The sequence below is a fragment of the Crocodylus porosus genome, unplaced genomic scaffold (genome assembly GCF_001723895.1).
Source record: "Crocodylus porosus isolate Cpor-Errol unplaced genomic scaffold, CroPor_comp1, whole genome shotgun sequence".
NCBI lineage: Eukaryota > Metazoa > Chordata > Crocodylia > Crocodylidae > Crocodylus > Crocodylus porosus.
This window is the reverse complement of record NW_017728931.1, coordinates 118,415,360-118,441,154: the sequence shown is the minus strand read 5'-3', so window position 1 is coordinate 118,441,154 and position 25,795 is coordinate 118,415,360. Positions and strand designations below refer to the sequence as shown.

The 25,795-nt window shown below is 43.3% G+C and overlaps 1 protein-coding gene across 2 annotated transcripts in view; it reads left to right on the top strand.

Moving 5' to 3' along the window:
• CPNE8 (copine 8) overlaps window positions 1–25,795 on the top strand; it is a 293,497-nt gene that overhangs the window by 250,273 nt on the left and 17,429 nt on the right. For both annotated transcript variants that reach the window (XM_019543521.1, XM_019543522.1), the window contains exons 14-17: window positions 1,673–1,719; window positions 3,193–3,374; window positions 8,427–8,554; window positions 15,559–15,661. In XM_019543521.1, coding sequence (XP_019399066.1) covers window positions 1,673–1,719; window positions 3,193–3,374; window positions 8,427–8,554; window positions 15,559–15,661 — 460 coding nt within the window. The remainder of the gene's footprint in view (window positions 1–1,672; window positions 1,720–3,192; window positions 3,375–8,426; window positions 8,555–15,558; window positions 15,662–25,795) is intronic.

The following is a 25,795-nucleotide window of genomic DNA, read 5'->3' as shown; positions in this document are numbered from 1 at the left end:
CTTCATAGTCAACCCTGCTCCAAACATGTTCTATTTCAAAGCTCTGTGATTGCACAGTTTGAGTTTTTAGATAAAAAGGGAAAACTTCCTTGAGTAGTAACTCCGATACATATGGGGCAAAGTTTGGAACAATGATGAAAGCAAGGGGCCCTGAGGCTTCATTTTATTTCCTCTCTTTGTTGCAATTGGTACATATCAAATGACAGTGTTGAATGTAGGAACAGATATTTGACAGTTTATTAGTGGTGTCAGATATTAGCATGCATTCTAATATAATAAAGGGCTTAGTCCATCTGTCTGTCTGTCCATACCACTCCTGGAGCACTCTGATTGGCTACTGAAACAACCAATCAGAGTGTTCCAAGAGTGTGATGGACAGGAGGTGGGGGCAGAGCACCACCACGATGGTAAAGATGGAGTGTGGGGGGTGAAGCCAGCACCGCTGCCCCAGCCCTCCACCCCCAGGCCTGCTCCTTGGAGGCAGCAGTGGTGCGGGGTATAGGCAATTTACTAGTAATATTATAAGAGAGTAGAGAAATTATTGGTCTGTTTCAAGAAACTAGAACCTCTTGGAATCACAGCTTGGTCAAACCTTTTCTTAATTTTTTTTTAAAGTCAGTACATTCTGTTATCCATTCTAATTGGCAGGTCATTGTTGTAAAATGATGTGATAAGCTTCAGTAGTTACCATTTCTCAGTGATTTCTATCTGTTCAGTGTGCAAGCAGAATGATGATTTTTGTTCTAAATGTGGGCCCCTAGCCTTTGAATTTCAAGCTGAATTCTTTCTATATGTTGTAATTGCCACTAATGAAAGTTAGATTGACTATGTTATACTGTCAGTTATACATGCACAGTTCCATTTCAATGATCTTTCTAGGAGCTTCTTAGACTCTTAAGCAATTTTCTTAATACCCAGAAGTTTGCCGTCAGATTTCTTTTTCATTGTTACTGTTACATCCCAGAGAGATTTTTTTAAAATGAAAGTTCCACAGTGCCTGAGAAAACTAATCATAATTGATACTGAAATGGCATGCACATTCATGTTAATGCTTTGTTCCATAACAGCGAACGTTCATTTGACTTTCGGACTCTCCTAGACAAAAGAAACTGTCCTCTGTTCTAGTCAGGAAGTCACCTGATGTTCTCTTTGCACTCTTCAAGCATTGCAGTGTATATGCAAATGCCATCTCAAATGTTGCAATTAGATGTTCTGCCTAGTTCAGTGATTTGAATTGAGGCCTTTTAATCATTGTGAGCCCCCACCCTATTACAGGCACAAAGAGCAAGTGAGAGCCATACACAGGGTGTGGTATGTGGAGTTAATGGTGTAAAATTAGATGGTTAGTTTCAACTGAAGCCTTGGTGGAAGAGATTTTCCAACTAAAAATCCTTCTAGTGTGATAATCCAGCTACCTATGTGGTGGGAGGGGAGACTTTGTAATTTATAGGTAAAAACAGTATCCTTAAATAATAATAAATATTTAGTTGCTGTTTAAAAGACAAACAAATGTACAGGGAGTTGAATTTGAATGTTGGATTGATACTTTTTTCCCCCCAGAAACATTGTATATTAGTCCACTAATATCTGTTAACATATATATTATCTTTCTGTTTATTTGTTCACAGAAGTTAAAATTAACAGGGTGTTTTTTTGGTTGGTTGTTTTACAGGACCCAAATCAATTTCACAGTAGCTATTGATTTCACAGCCTCAAATGGTAAGTTTTCAAATGTAGCTTCTTGTAAAATGAGGTGTGATATTTAGTTTGAGAGCATGTTTTTGAGTACTGTGTACATATTTATATACATTTATTTTGTAGCTTAATGGATCATTATTCATAATCCTGCAGTGCCTGCTGGCATCAGTTGTGATCAGAGCTCAGTTGTGTAAGGCACTGAACAAAGTGAGAGAGTTTCTGCCCTGAAAAGCCTATATTCTAAATAGACAAGACAAAGTATTGGGAGGAAGACCGATAATTCACAAGCAAAGTGTTCAGTGTGACAAGCTGTAATTCTGTATTTGTGCAATTGATTTTGGGTTTCTTTTTTAATCATTTTGGTGGAGTATAGCTGGGAGAGAAGTAACTAAACATCAAGACATCAAAGTGAGGGAGAGAACAGAAGGATGTAATTCTAGGTTGAATGAGTCTGAAGTGAAAGATTCCTGAGAAAGGAGTGGGATGGAGGAAACTGGCAAGCAGAAGAGAATTTTCCAGATTGATTCTGTATTAAGCAGTCAGACGCTGATGATGCTTTCAATGGCTGAAGGTGCATGTTACAGCTGCTTGCTGATTGAGTCAGTTGGTGTCTCTTCTCAACCACTGAAGCTTGGAAGACATAAGTTGCTGGGGTAGAGAAGAGAAACTGTGTGGATCCTGGTGCCATTGAAGAGTGGCATGTTTCCCCTGCATTTTAGTCATAACTGAATATCAGCCCCCTTTGCTCCCTTCTTTATTCATAAGTCTGTATAATTAATCTCATGAATACAGTATTCTACTTAATTGTTGCTCAGGAGACATAGGATACATGTTTAAAGTCATACTTTGCTTAATTTGTTTTTATTAGTTTTAACCTGACTTCAGTGTCCAGTATGTAAAACGATCATATTTTTTTATTGAGCAATATACATATGAAAAGTAAGTAAGTAACCAAATACTTGATCCTTTTACTTGAACTAGTGCTGTCAGTTTGAATAAAATCATTAAACCATACCAAAATAGGATAGTCTGTAAAAATAAATAAATAAAAATCAGTGATTCATACAGTAGGTTACATGCCAATTTGTCTAAATAATATTATTTGACTTAAACTTTTAATATACAAACATTGAACTGGATTCCAGCAGACTATTACTTCTCTCCCTTAGATGTCCTACAGAACATCCCTTGTCTGATACTTTGCAATGTACGGTATGTTTAGTGAGAGACATCCAGTGCCTTACCGCTTTCTCACTTCAACCTGGGGATTGTCGCTCCTTGTCCTGGAGCTTTGAAAGATAAAATGCCTTCTTAAGCAGTAAGCTCTATTGGGACCCAACCAATCAAGACTGACCAATTCCATCTTACATGTCTATCAGAAGTACCTACCTTTTCTCCCCAGGAAGGACTGTTGACATGTGGAAACTATTGTTCTGTTGAATTGCATTCCCAGCTGAATTGGTAGTAAGGTAAATGAGATCTTTGTTTCAACAGGTAACCCTTCACAGCCCACTTCACTACACTATATGAACCCATACCAACTGAATGCCTATGGCATGGCACTGAAGGCAGTAGGTGAAATCATTCAAGACTACGATACTGACAAAATGTTTCCAGCTCTTGGTTTTGGGGCTAGGCTGCCTCCAGATGGAAGGGTATCCCATGAATTTGCTCTGGTAAGAAAATACATAGGAATTAAACATTTTCATAACTATTCTACTATAGCCCCCTCTACACATTACAGGTATCACACAGTTAACTGGTTCTTGCACAGTTACCTTGAGACCAGGTACACATGCAGTGTTTATTATGCCATAAAACAATTCAACCTGCTATAAAGTTAGACCTGGAAAATGTGTACTGACTTTATAACTGGTTGCTATTGGGCTTTCATTTACACATGTAGCAGGGTTGCCCCTGCAGCTGGGGGCCCCATCAGCTAACAAGGCTCCCAGCAGCGGGGGTGCACCATGCCCAACCCAAGCTGGGTGTCCTACAATTGAGGGGACTCTCAGCCCCAGCAGCTGCTGAGTCTGAGTCCTGGCAACACCCTCCAGCTGTCAGGACCTAGAGCCCTGCAGCTGCAGACATGGAGTACCAGCAGCATACTTCCCAATGCCGGGACCCAGCTGTTTATGGAGCCCCTGGGGGCTGTGAGATTGCACCTGCTGGTTTCACATGCCCCAGAGGGTAGGAATTCACAACAGCCATGATCTTCCAGCCCTGGGGGCTTTACCTGTAGGTGTATATTGGGTGGGGTGCCACTGTGGCTGAAGCCTCTGCAAGTCAGGGGACAAGGAGTGTGAGGGGGCTTCCAGATGCAGGAGTTTGCTTCTTGCCAGTAGAGGGGGAGCCCAGAATCGAGCTCTTCCTGCACCAGCAATAGGGCATGATGGGTTCTAATACATGAGCACACAATTATATCTCCTGCCATGCACATATGGCATAGCAGGAAGCGCAATTGTTTGAATCATGCGTTAGATCTGCCCTTTACATGTAGAGGATCCCAGTGTCTAACGAAGATTGTTTTTGTAGTTTTGTATATATGAATTCTTTTTAGTGTGGTAAATTTTGAGCACTGTTAACACAGGGATGTCAAAGATATAGAGAGCCTTATAACATGGCCTATGGTGCTGTCTGTGGGTTTGGATTGGACATGTATACCACATGTGGTGTCCCTCAGTTAGCCTCAGTCCCATGCACAACACATAGTGAACTGGGCCAGTTCAAGGCATGTGCTGCATGGGGCCGGTCTGCGGGCCCAATCAAGTCCTGCACCGCTGGTGGCCCACAGGGCCTGGTGAGTTTGATATCCCTGCTGTAATGAGTTTGGAGTTTTGTCTGCGGTATATTTTTATAGTTGGAACATATAGGCAATAAAACAGCAGAAAATATATCACCTGCTGGAACAATTATCTTTCAGGAGGAAATCAACTTTCACGATTCAAAGGAGATGGCTCTAGGAGTCCTCTTCCCCACCAAGTTATTGACAGGCAGCCAGATAGCCATGGTTGTTTAAATACAAAAGAGCAAGGAAAGGAAATCTTCCCTGGACTTAGCTGCAGCAGCTTGAGTTACAGGTGATGTGCTTCCAGGCCTCCACTTTGCGGATATACTGAATTGAGGATATGCTGCTTGAGCTGAACTGCAAACAGATCCTACACGCTTCACCTTTCTTCTTCTCTCCAACTTAGGAGGAGCCAAGTGTCTCTATTATGACAGGTGATCACATCAGACTAGACTAAATGGCCCTAGAAATAATTGAATAGGATGTAAGAGAAAATGAATGAACCAGATTTATAAATTGCCATGCTGCTGGCTGGATTTTTAAATTTGCACATTTACCTGATACTGTGTTTGAGTGGAACATAATAAAACTGACTGCATTTTATGTAGTCCAGAGAGCTTTAGCTAATTGATTTTAATACTAGTTTCTTGTTAGGTCATTTTTTCCCCTTGGACAGCACTTTTCATATCAGTAAACTTAGGGCAGGTTCCAGTTTTATGTGCCTAAATGGCAGTTACCCAGCCACATAACTGCTATTTTGGGGACTTACAGATAGTTTTGGATTCTCTTAAGCCTACTGGCAAAACAGAATTGCCTGCCCATGTAGGGGACTCCCCTGTCCTGCTTCTGAGCCCAATGGTCTAACCACCAGGCTACAGGCTAATCCTGTTTCCAGCTGTCCTCTTGAAGCTGAGAGACTGCACCTTGCATTTATTATTCATTGGGTAAAACAGATAAACAGCACTGCAAAAGTTTGTCCCACTAGGAACAAGGACCCAAGCTATAATCCAGGACTGCATCCCAGCCAGGAAATCATGCATCTCATTGGCCATATCTACATGAGACACTTATTGAGAAGCATTGTGTGGCACGAACCATGACACAATGCTACTGCAAAGTAGTAATGAGCTACTGTGTAGCTGGCATCACCAAGAAGCCATGGGGGGACACTGCTGCTCAGTAATGCTGGTTACCAACTCAGTCATTTAGCAGTTGGGTAGCAACTGCACAGTCAGTGCCTCATGCAGATGCGGCCACTGAGTCTCTGCCATGTTCCCTTTCTTGGCTATACCTGTGTCCTCTCTTGCCGGCTCATAGGGCCAGCTTTAATAGGAGGCGGGAGAGGGCCCTACATAACACCTAAGATGTGGCTTGATGATTAAAGAATTACGCTAAAAAGCATAAGGTGCAGGTTCAAACTTCTCCTGGGGGAGGATGTCTGGCTCCCTTTCCCTGGATAATTGCTCTAATTCCTGTGCTAAAACATGGGAGGGTCCCTTTCCTTCTCCCCTCCAGTATTAGCGCAACTACAATATTGCAGTTGCCTAACCTTATGTGTATATTGTGTCAGGTGTATAGCACCACATACCTCCCCAGAGTACAGCCTACTGAGCATGCTTAGTAGCCATGTATGCATACATAATGGCACTTTTGCAGCTGCGTAGTTGCAGTTTAGGATTCTGGCTTCAGTATATACTTAGACTGCAGTTGAAGGTGTGATTACAGCATGTGGTAGGCATGCTCACATTAGCTTTAATCTAGTTACTCTGCAGCAGGAAAGTAAGGTGACATGGCCTCACCATGGGCTATACTTATCTGCCAGTGAGTGGATATATACTGTGATTCCTAGCCAAAGTTCATGCTGTCATGTCTTCCTATTGTTAGCTAGATTAAAGATAGTATTAGGTTTCCTTACATCGGTTGCTAAATGCAATTCAGACATATCCTTGGTTGTCAGTTTTCCAAGAACCACACACAAACAGTTTAAATTTTTATAAATTAAATTTGACAACAGATGTTCCATGCATGTACTGAATGCAGCAAAGTCTTGAAAGCAGCTGGCCTAGAACAGTATTAGGGCAAACAGCTATTAAATAGCACAATGAAATCACTAAAAATCCCTATTACATTTGTTTGTCATGATTATATTTTTTCTATATTTCTAATGCATTATTCACACTTTAAATAATTCCCCAAAGAGTAAGTAGTAGATTTTTTGAGGCAGCCCTATTAATATCTTCGTACTATTTTTAGTTTGTCTTGAAAGGGACTAGTTTAAATATCCAAAGCAATGAATTACTCAAAAGTTTTCCTTTGAGATTTCTTTTAGGCCACTTTACTCAGTGGTAACCAAGAGGAACATATGTGCAGCATTATTTATTTAAAATGCCAAAATGTAGGTATCACTGGAAAAAGTGCAGACTCAATAAAGGAGCTTTCAATTTATTACCTTAAAGATAAAACATAACAAAATACAATCTCAAATGTATTTACACTACTTTTGGTAACCCTGGAGGAGAGAGAGACTGTCCAGATGGCTGCTCCAAGTGTCTGTTAGCATTTCTGAAGTTCAGCTACTTTCTCAGTGGCATTAAGGATTTTTTGGATAGCACTGGAGGTCTTTGGAGGGGGTTTTTTTGTTTTAATCATTTCCAGGATTCTGTTTTTGGTATTGACCTTATTATTCAATTAAGAGTTTCCCTTTAATTCAGTTTCTTTTAATACTTTAATGCTGTTGTAGGTTAGTTTATAATGTTCAATATGCTTTTTCTTCTTTATGTCGTGTAAATTACAGCATCTCTAGAGTGCAAAAATAGCTTTGAAAGAATGAAATGCACGATACTTTATAGTTCCTCTACATCCAGCAAGTATATAAATTCTTTGCTTAAATCAGATGCATTTAATTTCACATCCTTCAGGATTTACAGTAGACTGTGTGTGTGTGTGTGTGTATGTATATATACACTCCTACACTAGACAATATGAAAAGCTGGGTGGGCCCTCTCCTTCTGTTAGGAGTGTGCTGACTATATCACCTGGATAGAGCTTCTCTGGGGATTTAGGAACACAAAGACTAGTCTGTGAATGCCAAATGGCTTTAGGTAGGATCTAAATATTAAAATATACATCTTGTTCAAAACGGCAGATGTTGCTGTCTTTTGCTGTCCATTCTGATAAAAGTGTTTGAACACATAGAGCTGCACTGAAACTATGAGAGAGGACTTTGCGAAATCATACATTAGGGGAAAGAAATATCAAACTTGACTTAAAACACAACTAGACCATATAAATCCCTTTTTGAATCCTGGACCAGCTGTTTGGCAGTAGTACTGCTTTACCATCTTGACTGAGGACTGTAAGTAATCGAAACGCCAACTAGTAAAATCAACTCTAGTTTGCAAGTAAAATAAAATATCCTGTAACTGCTAGACTTGAAGTTTGATCTGGAACCTTGACCTGGGGTTTTATTTATTTATCTGTAATACAATATTACATTGGCATCTCATTGGACTGTTAGAGACATGTAAAAAAACCTGTTCATAGAGCTTAGAGTTGTATGAGCAAGAAGACCAAACCAGTTCAGTATAGTGAAAGCACAGGTCCCTTTTGTCATCTTTGTGTTAAGTCCAACCAGACTCAGGATCAGTTTGCTCATTCAGAACAGAATACTGAACAAGCACTTCAACTAGCACTTCATCCATACATCAGGATATGGCAATCATATTTTTCCTTATTTTTTTAAATAAGAAATTAAGTAACAAAATACTCTGAAGCATGGATCATAATATGATTACCTATTGGTTTAATGTCTCAATGCACAAACAGTTCAGTTAAATACTCTCTTAACCCTTTCACTGAATTGTCTGATACTGCTTGCGTGATATTTGCTTCATAGTATTTCAGTTATTCATCTTTTCAAATTTTCCTTGGTTTTGTTTAGAATGGAAACCCTCAAAATCCCTACTGTCATGGAATTGATGGTGTGATGGAAGCATATTACAGGAGTCTAAAATCTGTACAGCTTTATGGACCAACAAATTTTGCTCCCGTAATTAATCATGTAGCAAGGTAAGTATCACAATAGTGGTTCTGGAGAAACCAGATGGATTCACATTATATTGCCAATATAACTATTACTTGAAAAATATTAACAGCAATGTTATAATAACTAAATGTATGATTTTTCAATTTTATCATGAAATAGTTAAACTCAAAAGTTAATTTTCTGCTCTCATGCAATCCATGTAGCGTCTCCTTATATTTTGTTTGTCAGATACAGTAATTCAGAATTTTCTTATCATACTATTACACAAATCCATAGTGTGCCCACATCTTGAATACTGTGTACAGTTCTGATCTTTGACTCCCAAAAAAAAGATGTAGTAAAGATGTAGTAGAATTGGAAAAGGAACAGAAAGGCAGTCAAAATGCTCAGGGGTATGGAGCAGCTGCCGTACCAGGAGAAACTAAGATGGCTAAGACTCTTTAGTTTGGGAAGAAGCAGGCTGACGGAGGATATGGTAACAGTCTATAAAATCATGAAGAATGGGGACAAAGTGAACAAGTAATTGTTGTTCACTGAGATGCACAATACACAGTAGGAGGTGCATTTAAACCTAACACGAGGAAGTATTTTTATGCAACTCATAATTAACTTGTGGAAATCATTGCACAGGTGGTAGAAGCAGATAGCTTAGCCAGATTCTAAAATGGACTAGACAAACTCAAGGAGAATAGGTCTATTAGTAATAGCTTGAATTTGCGGTGAAGTAGGTTTAGGCTGGACATCAGGAAAAGCTTCTTCAGTTTGTGAGGCATAGCAAGGCAGTGGAATAGGCTGCCTAGGAAAGTTGTGGACCCTCCATCACAGGCAGTGTTCAAGGAGAGGATGGACAGCCACTGGTTGGGGATGATTTGATATAGCTATGCCTATGTTCTACTATGGGTATTTTCGGTGCTTCTGAGCGTTGCTGGTTATCCCTGCCCCCCATTTCTGCTACATGTTAGGATGTTCTTAAGCCTCCCTCAGAGACATTGGGTATTGGCTGAAGCCAAGGCTGGGGATTTTGACTGGCATGTACCATTGTTCCTGCTGGGATGAAAACTAGAGGTTCCTGCCTAAAGAGTCTTTCCTCTCTGCTCAGGGTCAGACTGATTGCTATATTTGGGGTCAGAAAGGAATTTTACTCTATGGTCAGATTGGTATAGACTGGGGGGGGAGGGGTTTGCCTTCCTCTGTAGAAAGGTCGGGGATGGGTGGCCTACCTAGGATTTCTTGAATGTCTATTAAAAACCTTTTACAGAAGCAGGATATTGGGTGCTGTGGTTCCCCTGGTTTACCTGTGGCAAGTTACAGTATTATGTCTTGTGTTGTGTTGGGGTTGACAGTAGTCTTTCAAAAGCCTTATATTAAAAAAGTTTCAAAAATGGATCATCTTTCCTCAGGCAGGGTGTTGCACTAGATGACTCTGGAGGTCCCTTCCAGCCTTACTTCTCTCTGATTGTAATGATTTCTATTAATAGCTCTTAAACTGAATAGTTGGAAATGTTCCCTATAGCTTTTCTAAACCAATATTGGTGGATGCCGAGGAGAATAATGAATAGGGGATAGATCACTCTAGATAGATCTGATTCAGTTCTCTCTCTCTAAAGCATTGACTTCTGCCATTGTCTGAGACAGGATGCTGGGCCATGTGGACCATGGATATATCCCACTATGGCACTTATGTTGTTAACCTTCCATGCAGTAACAATAGAGATCCTCATCTCATCAGTTGCACTTGGTATCTCTGAAAAAAGGCTCCTATGTGCCATAATTTACGTTTATATAAGAAAGCTTGATCCTTGTCTGAGCCCATTTGTGTCACTCCTGCAACACAAAGACCTTGGAAATCTTTTGGAGATGGCAGCTGCAGATTCTCTGGCTGTGCTAAAGCTGCCTTAGTGTAGCGGGTTTGGAAGGGAGTGTGACTGAGAATATGTTGTGATTGTACTGTACCTGCCCTAGAAAGTATAAGAGCTTCCACACTTCATTAAAGCCAGCATAATTTAGAATAGACGTTGATCTGTTCTGCCTCTTCATGGATTGCCACACTTTGCATACCTTGGTAGCCATCTCAAAGAAGGCCAACATCAATGAGGAAGTCCAGTATAGGATCCGATATACCAGCTCTGCCTTCGGAAGACTGAACCATTGTGCATTCAACGATCGCAGCATCAGGACTTGGACAAAACCCTTACTATATAAGGCTGTGGTAACTCCAGCTTTTCTCTATGGCTGTGAAGTTCAGATGACCTACAGGGACCACCTGCAAAGCCTGGAATGCCTTCACCAGCATTATCTCTGGAAGATCCTTGGCATAAAGTGGAAGAATCAAAGCGCAAATCCCAGTGTCATCGTTGATGCTACCACCACCAGTATGGAAGTGATGATCATTCAACATCATCTGTGGTGGACAGGGCATGGTGTGCACATGCCTGAGTGTGTTTACCAAAATAACTGCTATACTTCGAATTCAGCCAAGGACAAAGGACACCTGGAGGCCAAAGGAAACATTTCAAGGATACTCTCAAAGTGAACATCAAGAAATATTGCATTGATATCACAGATCGGGAAGAACTAGCCTGGGACAAGGCTACATGGCGATGCCTTGTGAGAGATGGTATATTTTACTCTAGGGTAAGATGGTTTTCCTCAGAGGCAAAAAAATGATGAGTAAAACAACAGAAGCTGAAGAAAAGTAAGCAAGATCCAGAAATCTGTGGTCCAGTTCTCTATTTAGCTACTACATGTGGCATCTGTCAGAGAGTTTGTGGCTCTAGGACTGGTCTTCTTAGCCATCAACATACTCATCTATAACTCTTTACTTGACCCCTGGGAATGATCATCCTTGCCCATGAAGGGTCACCGCTGCTGTTGATGTCTTCTGGTTTTATACCAAGGAAAGGATAAACATAAAAGTAGATTATAGCAAAAGAAAAAAATGAGAGAGAGGAGAATGCAGAAGTAAATAAAACTAAATAAAATGTAGACATGTTTTATTTTATTCAGTGACAGAAAAGAAAAAAGGTACAGGAAAGGAGAAACCAAAAACTGGAAAAATTATATCTTTGAAAATTTAAAGAAGCTGAACATTTTTCATGCAAGGTTTTTCAACTTGTAGTACCCACGTGTGGAGCATTGTGCCTCTTGGCAATGAAATGTGAAAAGTTTTGATGAAGAGCCTTTTCATCTTTCCTTCTTCCTATTCTTCCTTATGAAGGATTCTGACTTTATAATTGAGAAAGTGTCCCATTTTTTCTTAGCTGCTAAAGGAGCAGTGAACTTAGATTATATTCAGTTTCTTCAATGCTTTCCCTCATCTGTTTTTTTACCTATCTGGCCATTTTTATTTTTAGTTATTTTGTCAATTGGTCATCTTTTCTCCATATAAAAAAAACAAAAAACAGTTCCATCTAGCATGGGTATCATCTGCAGGAGGTTTTAATGAGCTAAATTTTTCTTGAAACTTAAAAAAAAAAATAGAGGTTGAAAAGCTGATCATATATGTACAGAAGTAGTAGGGTGTTTATTACATTATTTCTATACAATTTTCTCTTATCCTTCTTTTGCAAACATTTTTCCATTATGAAAAAAATCTACTTGATAAATTGCCACCACATTAAGTCATATATAGTAATGAAATCTTTATCTCTTCTCTCCAATACTACCTACAGGGCAAATATACCAGAGGCGTATTCTGCTGAGAAACTGATATATGCATTAGAGTAAGCATTAGAGAAGTACTTTAGATATCTAAAATGGTACTTAAGCATGCCTAAGGCACCTGAGTTCAAATATGTAACTTAGGAATTCTCAACTCAAATTAATTTAGCACCTCTATTTCAGACTACAAGGTACTTTAAATGCTTAAACTTAGACTCCTGCTCATATACAGAGGATCTGCAGTCTGAGCAGGCAGGCACGTAAGAACTTGTGATCCAGATACAAGGCAGAGTACTTTTTTATTTTGTTTTACATCCCAGAAAGAATCCTATCGATCAGGGATGTTTGTGTATGTGTAGCACCAACTGACAGCATTGAGTTAAGTTCAAAGCACAACAATAATATATATTATATTAAAAAGCTAGTGGTTAGAGTAGTCACCTAGAAATTGGAAGAACCAGATTGAAACCTGCCTTTCCCATGTCCCAGGAGAGGACCAGGGAATTTCTGGGCTGGCTGAAACTGGGTCACTGAAACCAACAATGCAAGATCATTGGGCCAGAATGAGAGTAAGCAAAAAGGAGCTTGTCTCTGTACCCTTTTTTCAGAAAAAGATGAAACATCAGGGCTCTAGTTCCTGTACTGTTTGTTCTGTTTTACATTACATAGTCATTGGATTAAAAACAGAACTCCAGAGAGAATAAGATCAGAATAAAATTGATATAACAAATATATAATTTTTTGTGAGTCCCTTTCCCCCCTTCCCACTTCCTTCCTCCCTAGTATTTTTTAATACCTTGCCCCAGCTGACGCTGATGTCCAGTGATATTTTTTTGTTACTGAGGTTTACTCTACAGATCTCATGAGTACTGATGAGCTGATTGGCTGTTGAAATACAACCTTATTTGTTTTCTTCATCATTATCTCTTAAGCTTGGAAGAATTCGTGCATATTTCATAGACATTAGGGCTGGAAGGGACCTTGCAACATCATCAGGTCCAGCTCCCTGCCCAAGAGGCAGGAAGTCAGCTGTGGTCACATCACTCCAGCAAGATTTAAGCATCCAATTATTTCTCAAAGGTATCCAGAATAGGTGCCTGCATATTAAACGAAGAAATGCAAGTTTCTTTTAGAGATTTAGCGGTGGCGTATTCTCATCCCTTCATTGATTTTCTTGGATTCTGCCTTGATGCATTCCAGAATCCTTCCTGTCATTACTTACAGCTAATCGCTAAAGATAGCAATAGTGTTGGCACTTCATAAAAGTCAGCTAAATCTATACAGTTGGCCCAATAATGCTCTGGCATTTAGAAGAGACCAAGTAGCTGCAAGTAAATGTTTAGGATAAATACCAGACTTGAAGAAATGTGGAGGCCTACAAATAAAGAGGAGCAGATTCTCAGGCTAGTTATCAAAGGAGAAAAACTGTTTTTTGACTTATTTTGTTTGGGGTAAACCCTGCTGTCCACCCAAGGGTCTACTGGAAAGAAGCTAAGCTCTGCTCTGCAAAAGCACTGTTACCTTATTGTGCAGAAACTATTGTGTATATATAGTGCTTTATGTATTAACTTGATAGTACCCCTGGCTGCTGGCCAAAGTACAGGTCATTGACTAACAATAGCATTTTGCATGGAAACTGTATCAGACTGTTCTTGTTGACACTTACTGCTGTGTGTTCTGCTAACTAAGAAACAATTAATTTTGTAACCTGTGTTACTGTGTACATCTCAAGGTAGCTCTCCCACAGTCTTCGCAGATCATGTAGAGACTAGCTTATTTCATTTCTCCTAGGCACATCTACCCAAGATGCTTTAATGCACAATAGAGCAAATTACTGCACAGTAAGTGCCACCATTGACACAGGCAGATGCTTACTGCACAGTAATTTGCTCTACTCACCAGTTAATTTGCTACCTGCAAATGCAAGTAGTGAATGAACTGCTGAGTAATTACTGCACATGAACTGCTGAGTAATTACTGCAAATTTGCCCAGGCAGCAAGATGTGGGCATGCTCTGGGAGATGCTCCCTGTCCCCAGGACCTGCCTGATGCCAGGGCAAGGACAATGTCCTCCTCTCCTGGCAGCATGGAGCTCCCAGGCCATGCTCCATGATCATGATCATGAAGCGGGGACTGGGAGCTCACTACTGTCAGGGCAGGGGGACATTTTCACCATCCAGGCTCTGGTGGTGGAGCCCACCCTGGCAGCCAGGCACTTCCTACCAGACCAGGGACAGTTCCTGGCCAGCCCCAGGCAGCACGGGGAAGTCTGCATGTGCAGCTTGGAGCTGTCTGGGGATTGTCCCATTTTGGGCAGTTCCCAGCCAGCTCCAGGATGCATGTGTAGACTTCCCCACACAGCCCAGGGCTGGCCAGGAACTGTTCCAGTCTAAGACAGGTCCCAACTCAGCAGCTTTTTCACAGCCCCGTGCCCTGATTGAGGCATGGATTGGGGCTTAGAAAGCTGTGGAGAGAGGAGTGGGTCCCTGCCCCAATCTGCTGGTGGGGCAGCTAGCAGTGAGACCCTGGCTGGGCAGGGAATCCCTGCCCAGCTGGGGGCTTGATGCTAGCTACCCCTCTCTTCTCCCCCCACCCCCCGGTAGATCAGGGCAGGGAACTGGGTCCTGCCCCTCCCTTGCAGCTTTTTCCAAGCCCTATGCCCCCAAATGAGGGTCTAGGGCTGGGAGCTCTCTGCTGCTAGGGCAGGGAGAGATTGTCGTCACCCAGGCTTCAGTGGTGGAGCCACCCTGGCAGCATGCAGCTCCAGGGGGCAGGGAGCAATGTCCTAGCCCCTGCCAGGAACCAGCTGTTTTCTGGCCCCATGCTCCCTGCAAGCCCCTAGGCCCTGTAACCTAGAGCTGCTGCAGGGGGGCAGAGAAGGGTGGGAGCAGCCTGCTGTGCACTGGTCCCATTGAAGGCATATCTGTTCCCAAATGCACTCATGTATAGACACTTGTCCAGGGTAAGTTTACTGCAGAGTAAATTACTCTAAAGTAAATTCATCCCACAGCATTTGACCATGTAGGTGCACCCCCTGTGTTATACAACAAATTGTTGCAAAACTCACAAATACTTCCAAGTAGTTATCAAGATGTTCATACCATATGCACATTCCTAATTATTCTTAATCGTTCCACAGTGCTTCTAGCCCATAGCAGTATTTCCTACTCACATGCCAGCAAATTCCTCCTCAGTTTTAATAATTCCTGTCTTTACTTTTAGAAATCTAATATGGACTTTTAGTTTTACCTTAGTCTTTGCTGGTTATAATTTTAAAGTATAGATTCTCATGTTAATCTGTTTGTTTAAAGCTTTTTGGCTTTTAAGTGCTATTAAAATATTTTGGGATTTTTTTTCATTTTTTTAGATATGCTTCCTCAGTAAAAGATGGCTCCCAGTATTTTGTTCTTCTCATAATTACAGATGGAGTTATTTCAGACATGGCCCAAACTAAAGAGTCCATCGTTAACGTAAGTACTCTTTAAACTTTTTATAATTCCAAAGCACTGTGTTTCTACATCTGAATATTTTAGACAATAAGCTAGTATCCTAAATTAACTGCTCTTCCTTGACAATAAAAATAATTATGCATACAGACCCATAGAAACCAAAAGTTGAATCTCAATCAGCTTTAGTAAATCATTACTCTAAGGAAATTTGCTGTTTAGCTAATGCTGTACATTCTCAGGCTACAGCCTGGAGACCAGAAGATGCTTGTTGGCGCGTCAGTGTGGGCTCTGGATAGAGCCACTGCTTTTGTGCAGCTCCAGAGCCTAGGGGTGAACACTGCTGCTCATTCCCTCTTTTCCCTTTTGCGACTGAATTCATTGTTTGGGGGGGACGGTGAACAAAGTATAGTGGGTTCATCCCCTGGGCTCCAGAGCTATGTGAAAGTGGTCACTCTGGTGAGTAATTTCCGAGCAGAGGATGGAAGATAGGTATTGTCCTCAGAGCATTTTAAGTTTAGCCATCCTGAGGAGAAAAACAGTAAAGCTGATGAAGCAATTCATGGATATTTAGCTAAAAATCTTTTTAAAAATCATGTGAAGTTCTTCTTCAAGGGAATACTAGGAGCCTGCCATGTGTGTTGTCTGGAGACAAAGGATGCTCAACAGTTCTTCCTTAGACAAGTCCTGAATCCAAATTTGTCTCTATTTTCCAGGGAAAGCAGGGAATTGCCCATATTAGGTTTTTCCATCAGCTTTCTCAAGACTTAATGCAACTGTTGGTCTGTTTGAAAAAAATAGAACTTCAGGCTAACATCCAGTATTTTTTCTAAATATTTCTTGTTTAGAATTTAGTTAGGATTTGGACAGGAAAAGATTCACCTTGCCATAAGAGCAGGGGGGTATGTCTTGGTTTGTCTGGGACAGCTCCTGATTTCAGAGGCCAGCCCCAGCAAAAAATAAAATGAGCATCCCAGGTGTGGGGCACAGGGCAGGGATGTAGAGTGGCATGAGTTGTGAAAATAGGAAGCCCTGGTAGACAGCAAAATTGCCCTAAAATAGGTTAGCTTGATTAGTGGAATGACCATTAAAAAGAGGAGATGAATGTGAAGTAAAGAACCATGAGTCATTAACTTCCTTAGCTGCCTGAATAGTAATACCGGAGCTGCAGCACCCTGCCCTGCCTCTGCCTGCAGCAGCACTGCTGACTTTGGAGGGGAAGGACAGACAGGGTCCCAGATTTCACATTGTCCCATATGGTCACTCTACATAAGAGTATCTTCAAGCTACCTTATCTCAGGTTGCATTACCTTCAAAGACAATGCTCTCAAGTTCTAGCAGAGGAGTGATGTTTGCTTTTCTGAGATTCTCTGAGACTGAGATTCTCTCAAAAACATCCAGTTCTTAAAGTTTTTCTTATAATTGAGTTTCCCAAGTTTGAGTTGTCATCTTCATTTTATAAGGGGTGTGCCTGGATTGGCTTTTGTCTGTAGATAAGACATCTCAGAAAATGGATGCTTGCAGTAGTTGGGGAAGTCAGCGAAGGACTTTCAACAGAACTCATTCATTATATTGGGGATGCATTAATTCTTTCTCCAAAGTAACAGGGGTGTAGGTTGTTCTCCATAGTAATTCATTTCTTCCATTCACGCTGCCAAGAATTTGTTCCTTAATTCCAGATGTTTCAAAAAGGGCACAAGATTCTTTGTGACACAAAAAGCAAGAAACAGTTGCATGCCCAGCGCTCTCTCTCCACTTCAAGCTAGCAATTGCCAAATATCTGTATGTGCAGATCTTGGTTCAGATCCAGTATTTACATTTCTTGTTAAATTCATATTATTTTAGTTTCATGATTTTTGGGTGCAGGAAAAGCTGGTCATCAGTACAGACACTTACTTGGGATAGTATAAACATCTGGATTCTTATCTGATTTGTAGGGGATGTGTGTAGCAGGATGCTTAGTGCACCTGCCACTGTAAGAGGAGAAGTTGCCTGAAAGGCAGCTTTCAGGTGGTGAGGAGGGGCTAATAAAAGGATCACCTGACCAGAAGAGGCTAAGGCTTGAGCTATAAAAGCCTAGAGCCTTGAACCAGTTAGGCAGCCCAGCTCTGTGAGCCAAGAGAAGAGCCTCAGAGCAAGGGTCCATAAAGATCTAGGAAATAGGGAAAAGCATTCTGCAGGTCTGGGAACAAGGGGCTATCACCTGGGGCAGAGAGGGAGTGGTTTCATGCAGGCAAGTGGGCCTTTATTTTATGTTAGTGCTCTTTTTTTGAGTTATACGCCTTGAGCCCTGCTGGACACAGGCTCAAGGCATACCCAGAAAGTTCCCCCAGCCCAGACTCGGGCTGAGGGTAGGAACAGCAGGTCCAGGAGCCTAAAGAGGGACTGAGGGGGTCCAGGAACCTAGAGAGAGATTGAGAGGGGGACCAGGAGGCCCAAGTGCTCAGAAAGAGGAGAGGATCGGGAGACCCAGAGAGTCTGAGAGTCCAGGGAAAGGCTGAGTGACGGGAACATGGGAAGTGGTAACACCTGTGAGGCTTGGAGGGACGGACAGAGCCTGGGAGCTTGAGCCAGGCAGGAAGCAGATGGCCATCAGGGAGCATCACGGCTGCCCCTGGGGCCTAGTCTTCCTATAGTTATCCACAAGAGAAAATATGCATTATACTCCACGTCATGCAGTAGACCATAAACCTTGTTTCTCTGTTTTCAGGATATGATCATACTGTGAACAGAAGTTTTTGCTCTGTTCCTTGAGGCTCTACAGCTGGAAGAAAAGGCAGCTGACACAGCAGGTGGCACACTTAGAACCAAGGGAATGCAGTCTAGATCAGATGGCTTTGGTTCATGATAAGCAAAGTTGGGAGCCTGTTAAGGAACCTGTCTGTATTTGTCTAGTTGGAAAGTAAAGAAGAAGTTATTGCTTGAGGCATGCTATAGCTCTCATCTTGGGAGTGAGTAAAAGACATCCTTTGTCTTTTTTGCCTCAGCCACTAAGGGTGGCTTAGGGAAAGAATACTGTGAAGGAAGAGGCCACTGTCTAATAATCTCTTAGGTTCTCAATTCTGTTTTAGTTGTAACTGGACTGTCTTGTGTTTCCATTACATAAACACAAAACTCAAGGCATCAGGGACCAATATCTATTTTCTCAGTATATACTAGCCATCTCTGGTAGCCATCACCAAGATACAGTCCAACTTCATCTCCAGGCACTAACAGCATTCCGACAGAAGAGGTAACACATCAGTTCTTTCATAGACACAGAGGATGCCTATACATGAGCATGGAGGCTGCTCCAATCTGAGCAAACTCAATTAATTGAGTCTGTTAGAGTGTGGCAATTACCACACTCCATTAGCCTCCCATGTCTTGTATATTAACATCCCCATGCTTCAAAATGGTGGTGGGAGTACTTGAGCTAATGAGCTTTAATTTAAGTGTCCATGCCAGCATTTGGAAGCACGGGGACACTGATACAGGAGACGCTGCAGTGCTTTAATTAGAGCGGCTCTTGGAGCCACTCTAAAGTGTTGTTTCCCCCATCTCTGGAGCATGTGTAAAAGTACCCAGAGAGTTCTCTAGTTCCCTGTTTCAAAAGAGTTCTGTATCTCAGTTGAGGAAAGTGCACAGTCCTGGACATTAATGAGACACAATAACCAGCTGAATTTTCTGGAATATTAAATGAAAGAAAGTCAAAGCACTCAAAACAGGTTCCCAACCTGGGAACTGTAAAGTAGTATTGGTTCCTGGCCATTAGTACTACTGGAGTCATCCTAAAGAATGCAGCATCCATACAGGGCTGACATCATCATCTTCTGCATGTGAAAGCACATTTTAGGTATTGTCACAGTATCGTAGAATCACAGAAAATTAGGGTTGGAAGGGACCTCAGGAGGTCATCTAGGCCAACTCCCTGTTCAAAGCAGGACCATTCCCAACTAGATCATCCCAGCCAAATCTTTGTCTAGCTGGGTTTTGAAAACTTCCAAGGATGGAGCGTCCATCACCTCTCTGGGTAGCTCGCTCCAGTGCTTTACTACCCTCCTAGTGAGAAAATTCTTCCTAATATCTAACCTAAACTTCCCTTGCTGCATCTTGAGATTGTTGCCCCAGGTAATTGGAGGCTGCTACTAAATCCCCTCTGTCTCCTCTTCTCTAGGACTAAATAAGCCCAGTTCCCTCAGTCTTTCCTCATAAGTGAGGTCCCGCAGCCCCCTCACCATTTTTGGTGCCCTCCTCTGGACTCTCTCCTATTTGTCCGCATCCTTTCTGTCATGAAGGGCCTAAAACTGGACACAGTACTCCAGATGTGGTCTCACCAGTGATGAATATAGGAGAATAATCACTTCCCTTGACCTAATGGAAACGCACCTACCAAAGCAGCCCAGTATGCCGTTGGCCTTCTTTGCAATGGGCATACTGTTGGCTCATATTCCACTTATTGTCCACTGTAACCCCCAGGTCCTTTTCTGCAGAGCTGCTGCCCAGCCAGTCAGCCCCAGCCTGTACTGGTGCATGGGATTGTTCTGTCCTAAGTACAGGACTTTGCACTTGTCCTTGTTGAACCTCATGAGATTCCTTTTGGCCCAAACTTCCAATTTGTCTAGGTGACTCTGTATCCCAGGCGTACCCTCCAACCTATTTAGTACTCCCCTGAGCTTGGTGTCATCTGCAAACTTGCTAAGGGTGCACTCTATGCCTCTTCCAGGTCGTTGATGAAGACGTTGAACAAAACCAGCCCCAGGACGAATCCCTGGGGCACTCCACTTCATACTGGCAGCCAACTATACATGGAGCCATTGATTACTGCTCTCTGAGAACTGTTGCACCATCCAGTTTTCTGTCCTCCTTACAATCCATTCACACAGCCCAAACTTCCTTAGCTTGGCTGAGAGAATGTTGTGGGAGACCGTATCAAAAGCCTTGTTAAAATCAAGGTACACTGCACCCACCGGTCCCCCTGAATCACAGAGCCAATTATCTCATCATAGAAGGCAGACAGGTTGGTCAGACATGACTTGCCCCTGGTGAAGCCATGCCAACTGTTCCTAATCACGTTTTTCTCCTCCAAGTGATTAGAAGTGGATTCCTTGAGGATCTGCTCCATGATTTTTCCAGGGACTGAGGTGAGGCTGACTGATCTGTAGTTCCCTGGATTCTCCTTCCCTTTATGGGCGCTGTGTTTGCCCTTTTCCAACCATCTGGGACCTCTCCTGATCACCATGGGTTTTCAAAGAGGATGGCCAATGGCTCTGCAATCATATCACCCAACTCCCTCAGCACCCTCAGGTGCATTCCATCCATCCCTATGGACTTGTACATGTCCAGGTTTTCTAGGTCATCCTTAACCTGTACTTTCAGCACTGAGAGTTGCTCACTGCCCAGTGCAGTAGTCTGGGAACTGACCTTGCCTGTGGAGACTGAGACAAAAATGCATTATGCTCTTCTGCCTGTTCTGCATCCTCTGTCAGAAGGTTGCCTTCCCCATTCAGTAAGGGACCCATACTTTCCCTGATCCTCCTCCTTCTACCAGCATACTTTTAGAAACCTTCTTGTTGCCCTTCACATCCAAATAATAATAGTACTATACAGGCAGTCGTGCTAGTGCCAAGCCTGGTTTGTCCCTCCCTATAACAAGGTCAATCAGAGCTTGGTGCTATAGTTAGATGATAAATGGAAGTAAGAGTCTCCTATAGGAGTTCATGTTTCTGATATTTTACAGGTTGGTATAAAGCAGTTGATGGTTCCATGTGAATCCAGTAGATTCTGTGAATCCATAGATTCTTTTATGACAGCTAGGAAATCTAATCTGTTTGATGCCATGCTCACTAGGTACCAAAGTTTGAAATCCTACCAGTCTGAATGGTGACTTCAAGCAGCTTTAAAGCTATTCAGCTTAAGCACCACTGACTTAAGACCAAAATGGTGAAGATGGAAGCAGTGCTATATGCAGTCAAAAATGATGAAATTTTGATTCGGCTCTATTAGATATCAGTGCTTGTAATATAAGAAAGAAAGCACTACTTCCACTTTTTGAACAGTTTCAATTATTGGTTTCATTTCCTTGTTCGGGATTGTGTTCACCGGGGTACGTTCTTTCTTTGGGAGTTTCACAGGAATACTCTCTGTGCCGACGACCTGATTTTGGTATTACCAATTTTGTCCTTGCAGCAAGGGGGACATTTGTCCATGCTATACTACTTGACTTGTAGTTACATCTGCTACAGCCCCACATGTACTGTTGTTTTCTTGGCAGATATGACAAATTAGTTCCAATGCGGGGGAAAAAGGGGAAAGGGGCCAAGAGGCTTCCTTGGCTGACCAGAGAAATCCAGAGCAGCCTGAGGGCAAAAAGTGGGGCGTATAAGCAGTGGAAACAGGGAGAGATTACTAAAGAGGAGTGTGCTTCCTCAGCTCGCAGTTGTAGGGGGCAGTTAGAAATGCCAAAGCTACCATGGAGCTGAGGATGGCGTCCCAAGTTAAGAATAACAAAAATTGTTTTTCAGTTATATAGGGAGTAAAGGAAGGCCCAGGGTGGAATAGGACCACTACTGAATGGGCAAAAGCAATTGGTAACAGACAGGGGGGACAAGGCTGAACTCCTCAATGAGTTCTTTGCCTCAGTCTTCCTAAACAAGGGGCAAGACAAGTCTCACATAGTAGAGGCAACAGCTGGGCACCAGACTACCAAGCATTGACCCTGAGATGTTGCAGAGTCATTTGGAAGGACTGGATATGTTTAAGTCGGCAGGCCCGGATGAGCTCCATCCAAGGGTACTGAAGGCACTGGCCGATATCATTGCACAGCCACTGGCAAGAATATTTGAGCCCTTGTGGTGCACAGGACAGGTCCCGGAGGACTGGAAAAGGGCCACTGTGGTCCCTATTTTCAAGAAGGGGAGGAAGGAGGATCCAGGCAACTATAGGCCAGTCAGTCTTACCTCCATCCTTGGCAAAGTCTTTGAAAAGATTATTAAGGCTCATATATGTGAGAGCCCAGCAGGAAAAATTATGCTGAGGGGAAACCAGCACGGGTTCGTAGCGAGTAGATCATGCCTGACTAATCTAGTCTCCTTTTACGACCAGGTTACAAAACACCTTGACAAAGGAGTAGGGGTTGACATCGTTTACTTAGACTTCAGGAAGGCCTTCACTACAGTATCCTACCCCATACTGGTGAACAAGTTAAGAGGCTGTGATTTGATTTCATAGACATTAGGGCTGGAAGGGACCTTTATGCAGTCTGGTCGGTGGCAAATTGACTAGAGGGTCATACCCAGAGAGTGGTATTGTATGGGTCGGTATCAACCTGGAAGGGAGTGGGTAGTGGGGTCCCGCAGGGCTCAGTCCTTGGACCAATACTCTTCAATGTCTTCATCAGTGACTTGGATGAGGGAGTGAAGTGTACTCTGTTCAAGTTTGCAGATGATGCAAACTGTGGGGAGAAGTGGACACGCCGGAGGGCGGGGAACAACTACAGGCAGACCTGGACAGGTTGGACAAATGGGCAGAAAACAATAGAATGCAATTTAACAAGGAGAAATGCAAAGTGCTACACCTAGGGAGGAAAAATGTCCAGCACACCTACTGCCTAGGAAATGACCTGCTCGGTCGCACAGAAGTAGAAAGGGATCTCGGAGTCCTAGTGGACTCCAAGCTGAACATCAGTCATCAGTGTAACGAAGTCATCAGCAAAGCTAACTGCACTTTATCATGCGTCAACAGAGGCATGACAAACAGAACCAAGGAGGTGATACTTCCCTCTTTCGGGCACTGGTCAGACTGCAGTTGGAGTACTGTGTCCAGTTTTGGGCACCACACTATAGGAGGGATGTGGATAACTTGGAGAGGGTCCAGAGAAGGGCCACTCTTATAGTTAAGGGCTTGCAGGCCAAGCCCTAAGAGGAGAGACTAGGGCACCTGCAGCTCTTCAGCCTCCGCAAGAGAAGGTTGAGAGGAGACCTTGTGGCTGCCTATAAATTCATCATGGGGGCGCAGAAGGGAATTGGTGAGGCTCTACTCACCAAGGCATCCCTGGGGTCACAAGAAATAATGGCCATAAGCTAGCAGAGAGCAGATTTAGACTGGACAATAGGAGGAACTTCTTCACAGTTAGTCACCACAATCTGGAATGGGCTCCCAAGGGAGGGAGGTGGTGCTTTCCCCTACCCTGGGGGTCTTCAAGAGCAGGTTGGATGGGCATCTGGCTGGGGTTATCTGAACCCAGCACTTTCCTTTCTATGCAGGGGGTCAGACTCAGTGATCTGTTGAGGTCCCTTCCAACCCTAACATCTATGAATCTATGAGCTATTACAGATAAACCTTTGCCTTATGCAGTTTTAGGTATAATGCAAAATTAAATAAATAAATAAAATGGAAAAAAAATTATCCACAATCTTCGTAACTGAATTAGATGATTAGGAAGTTGAATATAAAAATTTTGCATGGAAGTTTGCTAGCATAAACAAAGAAGTGCACACTACTATGAGATGCTATATACTGTATATGAAGCCAGTAATGGGGGGAAATTAAATTCCCACATTCCAACTTAATGTTGGCATTTCTTAAATCAGGGGCAGGCAATTATGTTGGGCAGAGGGCCACTTGATGAGTTTTGGTGAGCTGTTGAGGGCTGCACAGGTAGCCCTGCCCCTTGAGTTGCTCTACCCCGTGGTCGCCATCTTGGGATGGGAAGTTCTGCCCCCTGACCTTTGTCACCAGAAGTCCCTCCCCTTGCCCAGCTTACCAGGTAGCAAGGGATTGTGACTCCTCTAACATCCTGCCCCAGCAGTGGGGTTTCAGGGGCATCAGACCTCCCCCAGAACTTTCCCCCTACCTGTGCCAGCTGGTCCCAAAAGGAGGAGGCTCCATCACTGCTGCTGCTGACCAGTGCCAACCCGATTGGGCTTGCCCCATCCCCAGCAGCATGTGGGAAGCCGGCTTCGGCTGCACGCTGCTCCAACTGGGACGTACCCTGCCGGATCTGCACCGGCCAGGAAAGCTGGCATGCAGTTGAAGTCGGCTCCTCACATGTTGCTGGGGACAGGAGGAGCCCGGCTGGGTCTGCACCGGCCAGCACAAGCAGCGGCAGAGCCGTGTGCCACTTGGAACGGGACGAGCCCGGCCGGAGCAGCAGGGGCTCAGCTGCATTTTCCCCCTGCCTGCGCCGGTCAGTCCTGAGTGGCACACGGCTCCGCTGCTGCTTCTGCTGGCTGGTGCAGACCCAGCTGGGCTCCTCCCATCAGCACGTAAAGAGCTGGCCAGTGCAGACCCACCCAGGCTCCTTCTGTCCCTAGCAGCATGCAGCTGAAGCCAGCTTCCCACGTGCTGCTGGGGACGGGGCACACCCTGCACAGCCGGAAGAGCACCGCTTGGCACGGCACGGGGAAAGCCTGCCCAGCAGCCGCTTGCCTGGGCCTACGTGCAGGGCAGGGCCCTTTCCAGTCCAGATACTGTTTCCCCTCACCGGCATCACAGGTTCTGGCTCAGCCCCCCTGCCCCTCTCAAGCTGCAAATGTGGCCTGAGCCAGGGCAGGGAGAGGCCAGCTGGGGCAGGCTGAGGTCCGGGTTGGTTGCCTCGCAACCAGAACCCAAAGAAACAGCCTAAGATGCTGCAGCCAGCGGCTGGTGCTGCTGGAGGCTTTTAGAGAGGCAGCCAGCATTATGTGGGTTTTGAAGGGGTTCTGCGGGTTGGAGGGAAGTGCTTGGCGGGCCGCATCCGGCCTGCAGGCCATATTTTGCCCATCCATGTCGTAAATGAATGCTCCATGCAACTTTAACATTTATTTTTCAAAGAATTGGAATATGCGTGGCATTGACTTAAATGAAAAAGTTGTGTGGTCATCAAAACATAATTAATATTTAAACCATTAGAAATATACTCAGCTTGAGATTGACATATATGTAACATCATCATCTTTTTTAATGCTATGGACATTTTCATCTACTAAAAATTCCATTCTGTTTTTTTCATCACGTTGACAAAGGGATTTAACAAATGTACTGAAATTTTAATCTTGGGAATTATACAGAAAAATTAATAAAGGTCACAGTTTTCAGTATAGAGCAAGGATTGAACCACAGGCTAGATCAGGCCCCAGTATTGTGTCATCCAGCACACATGCTGTGGCCCTGCACAGTAGATCCAGTGTGCAAGACAGT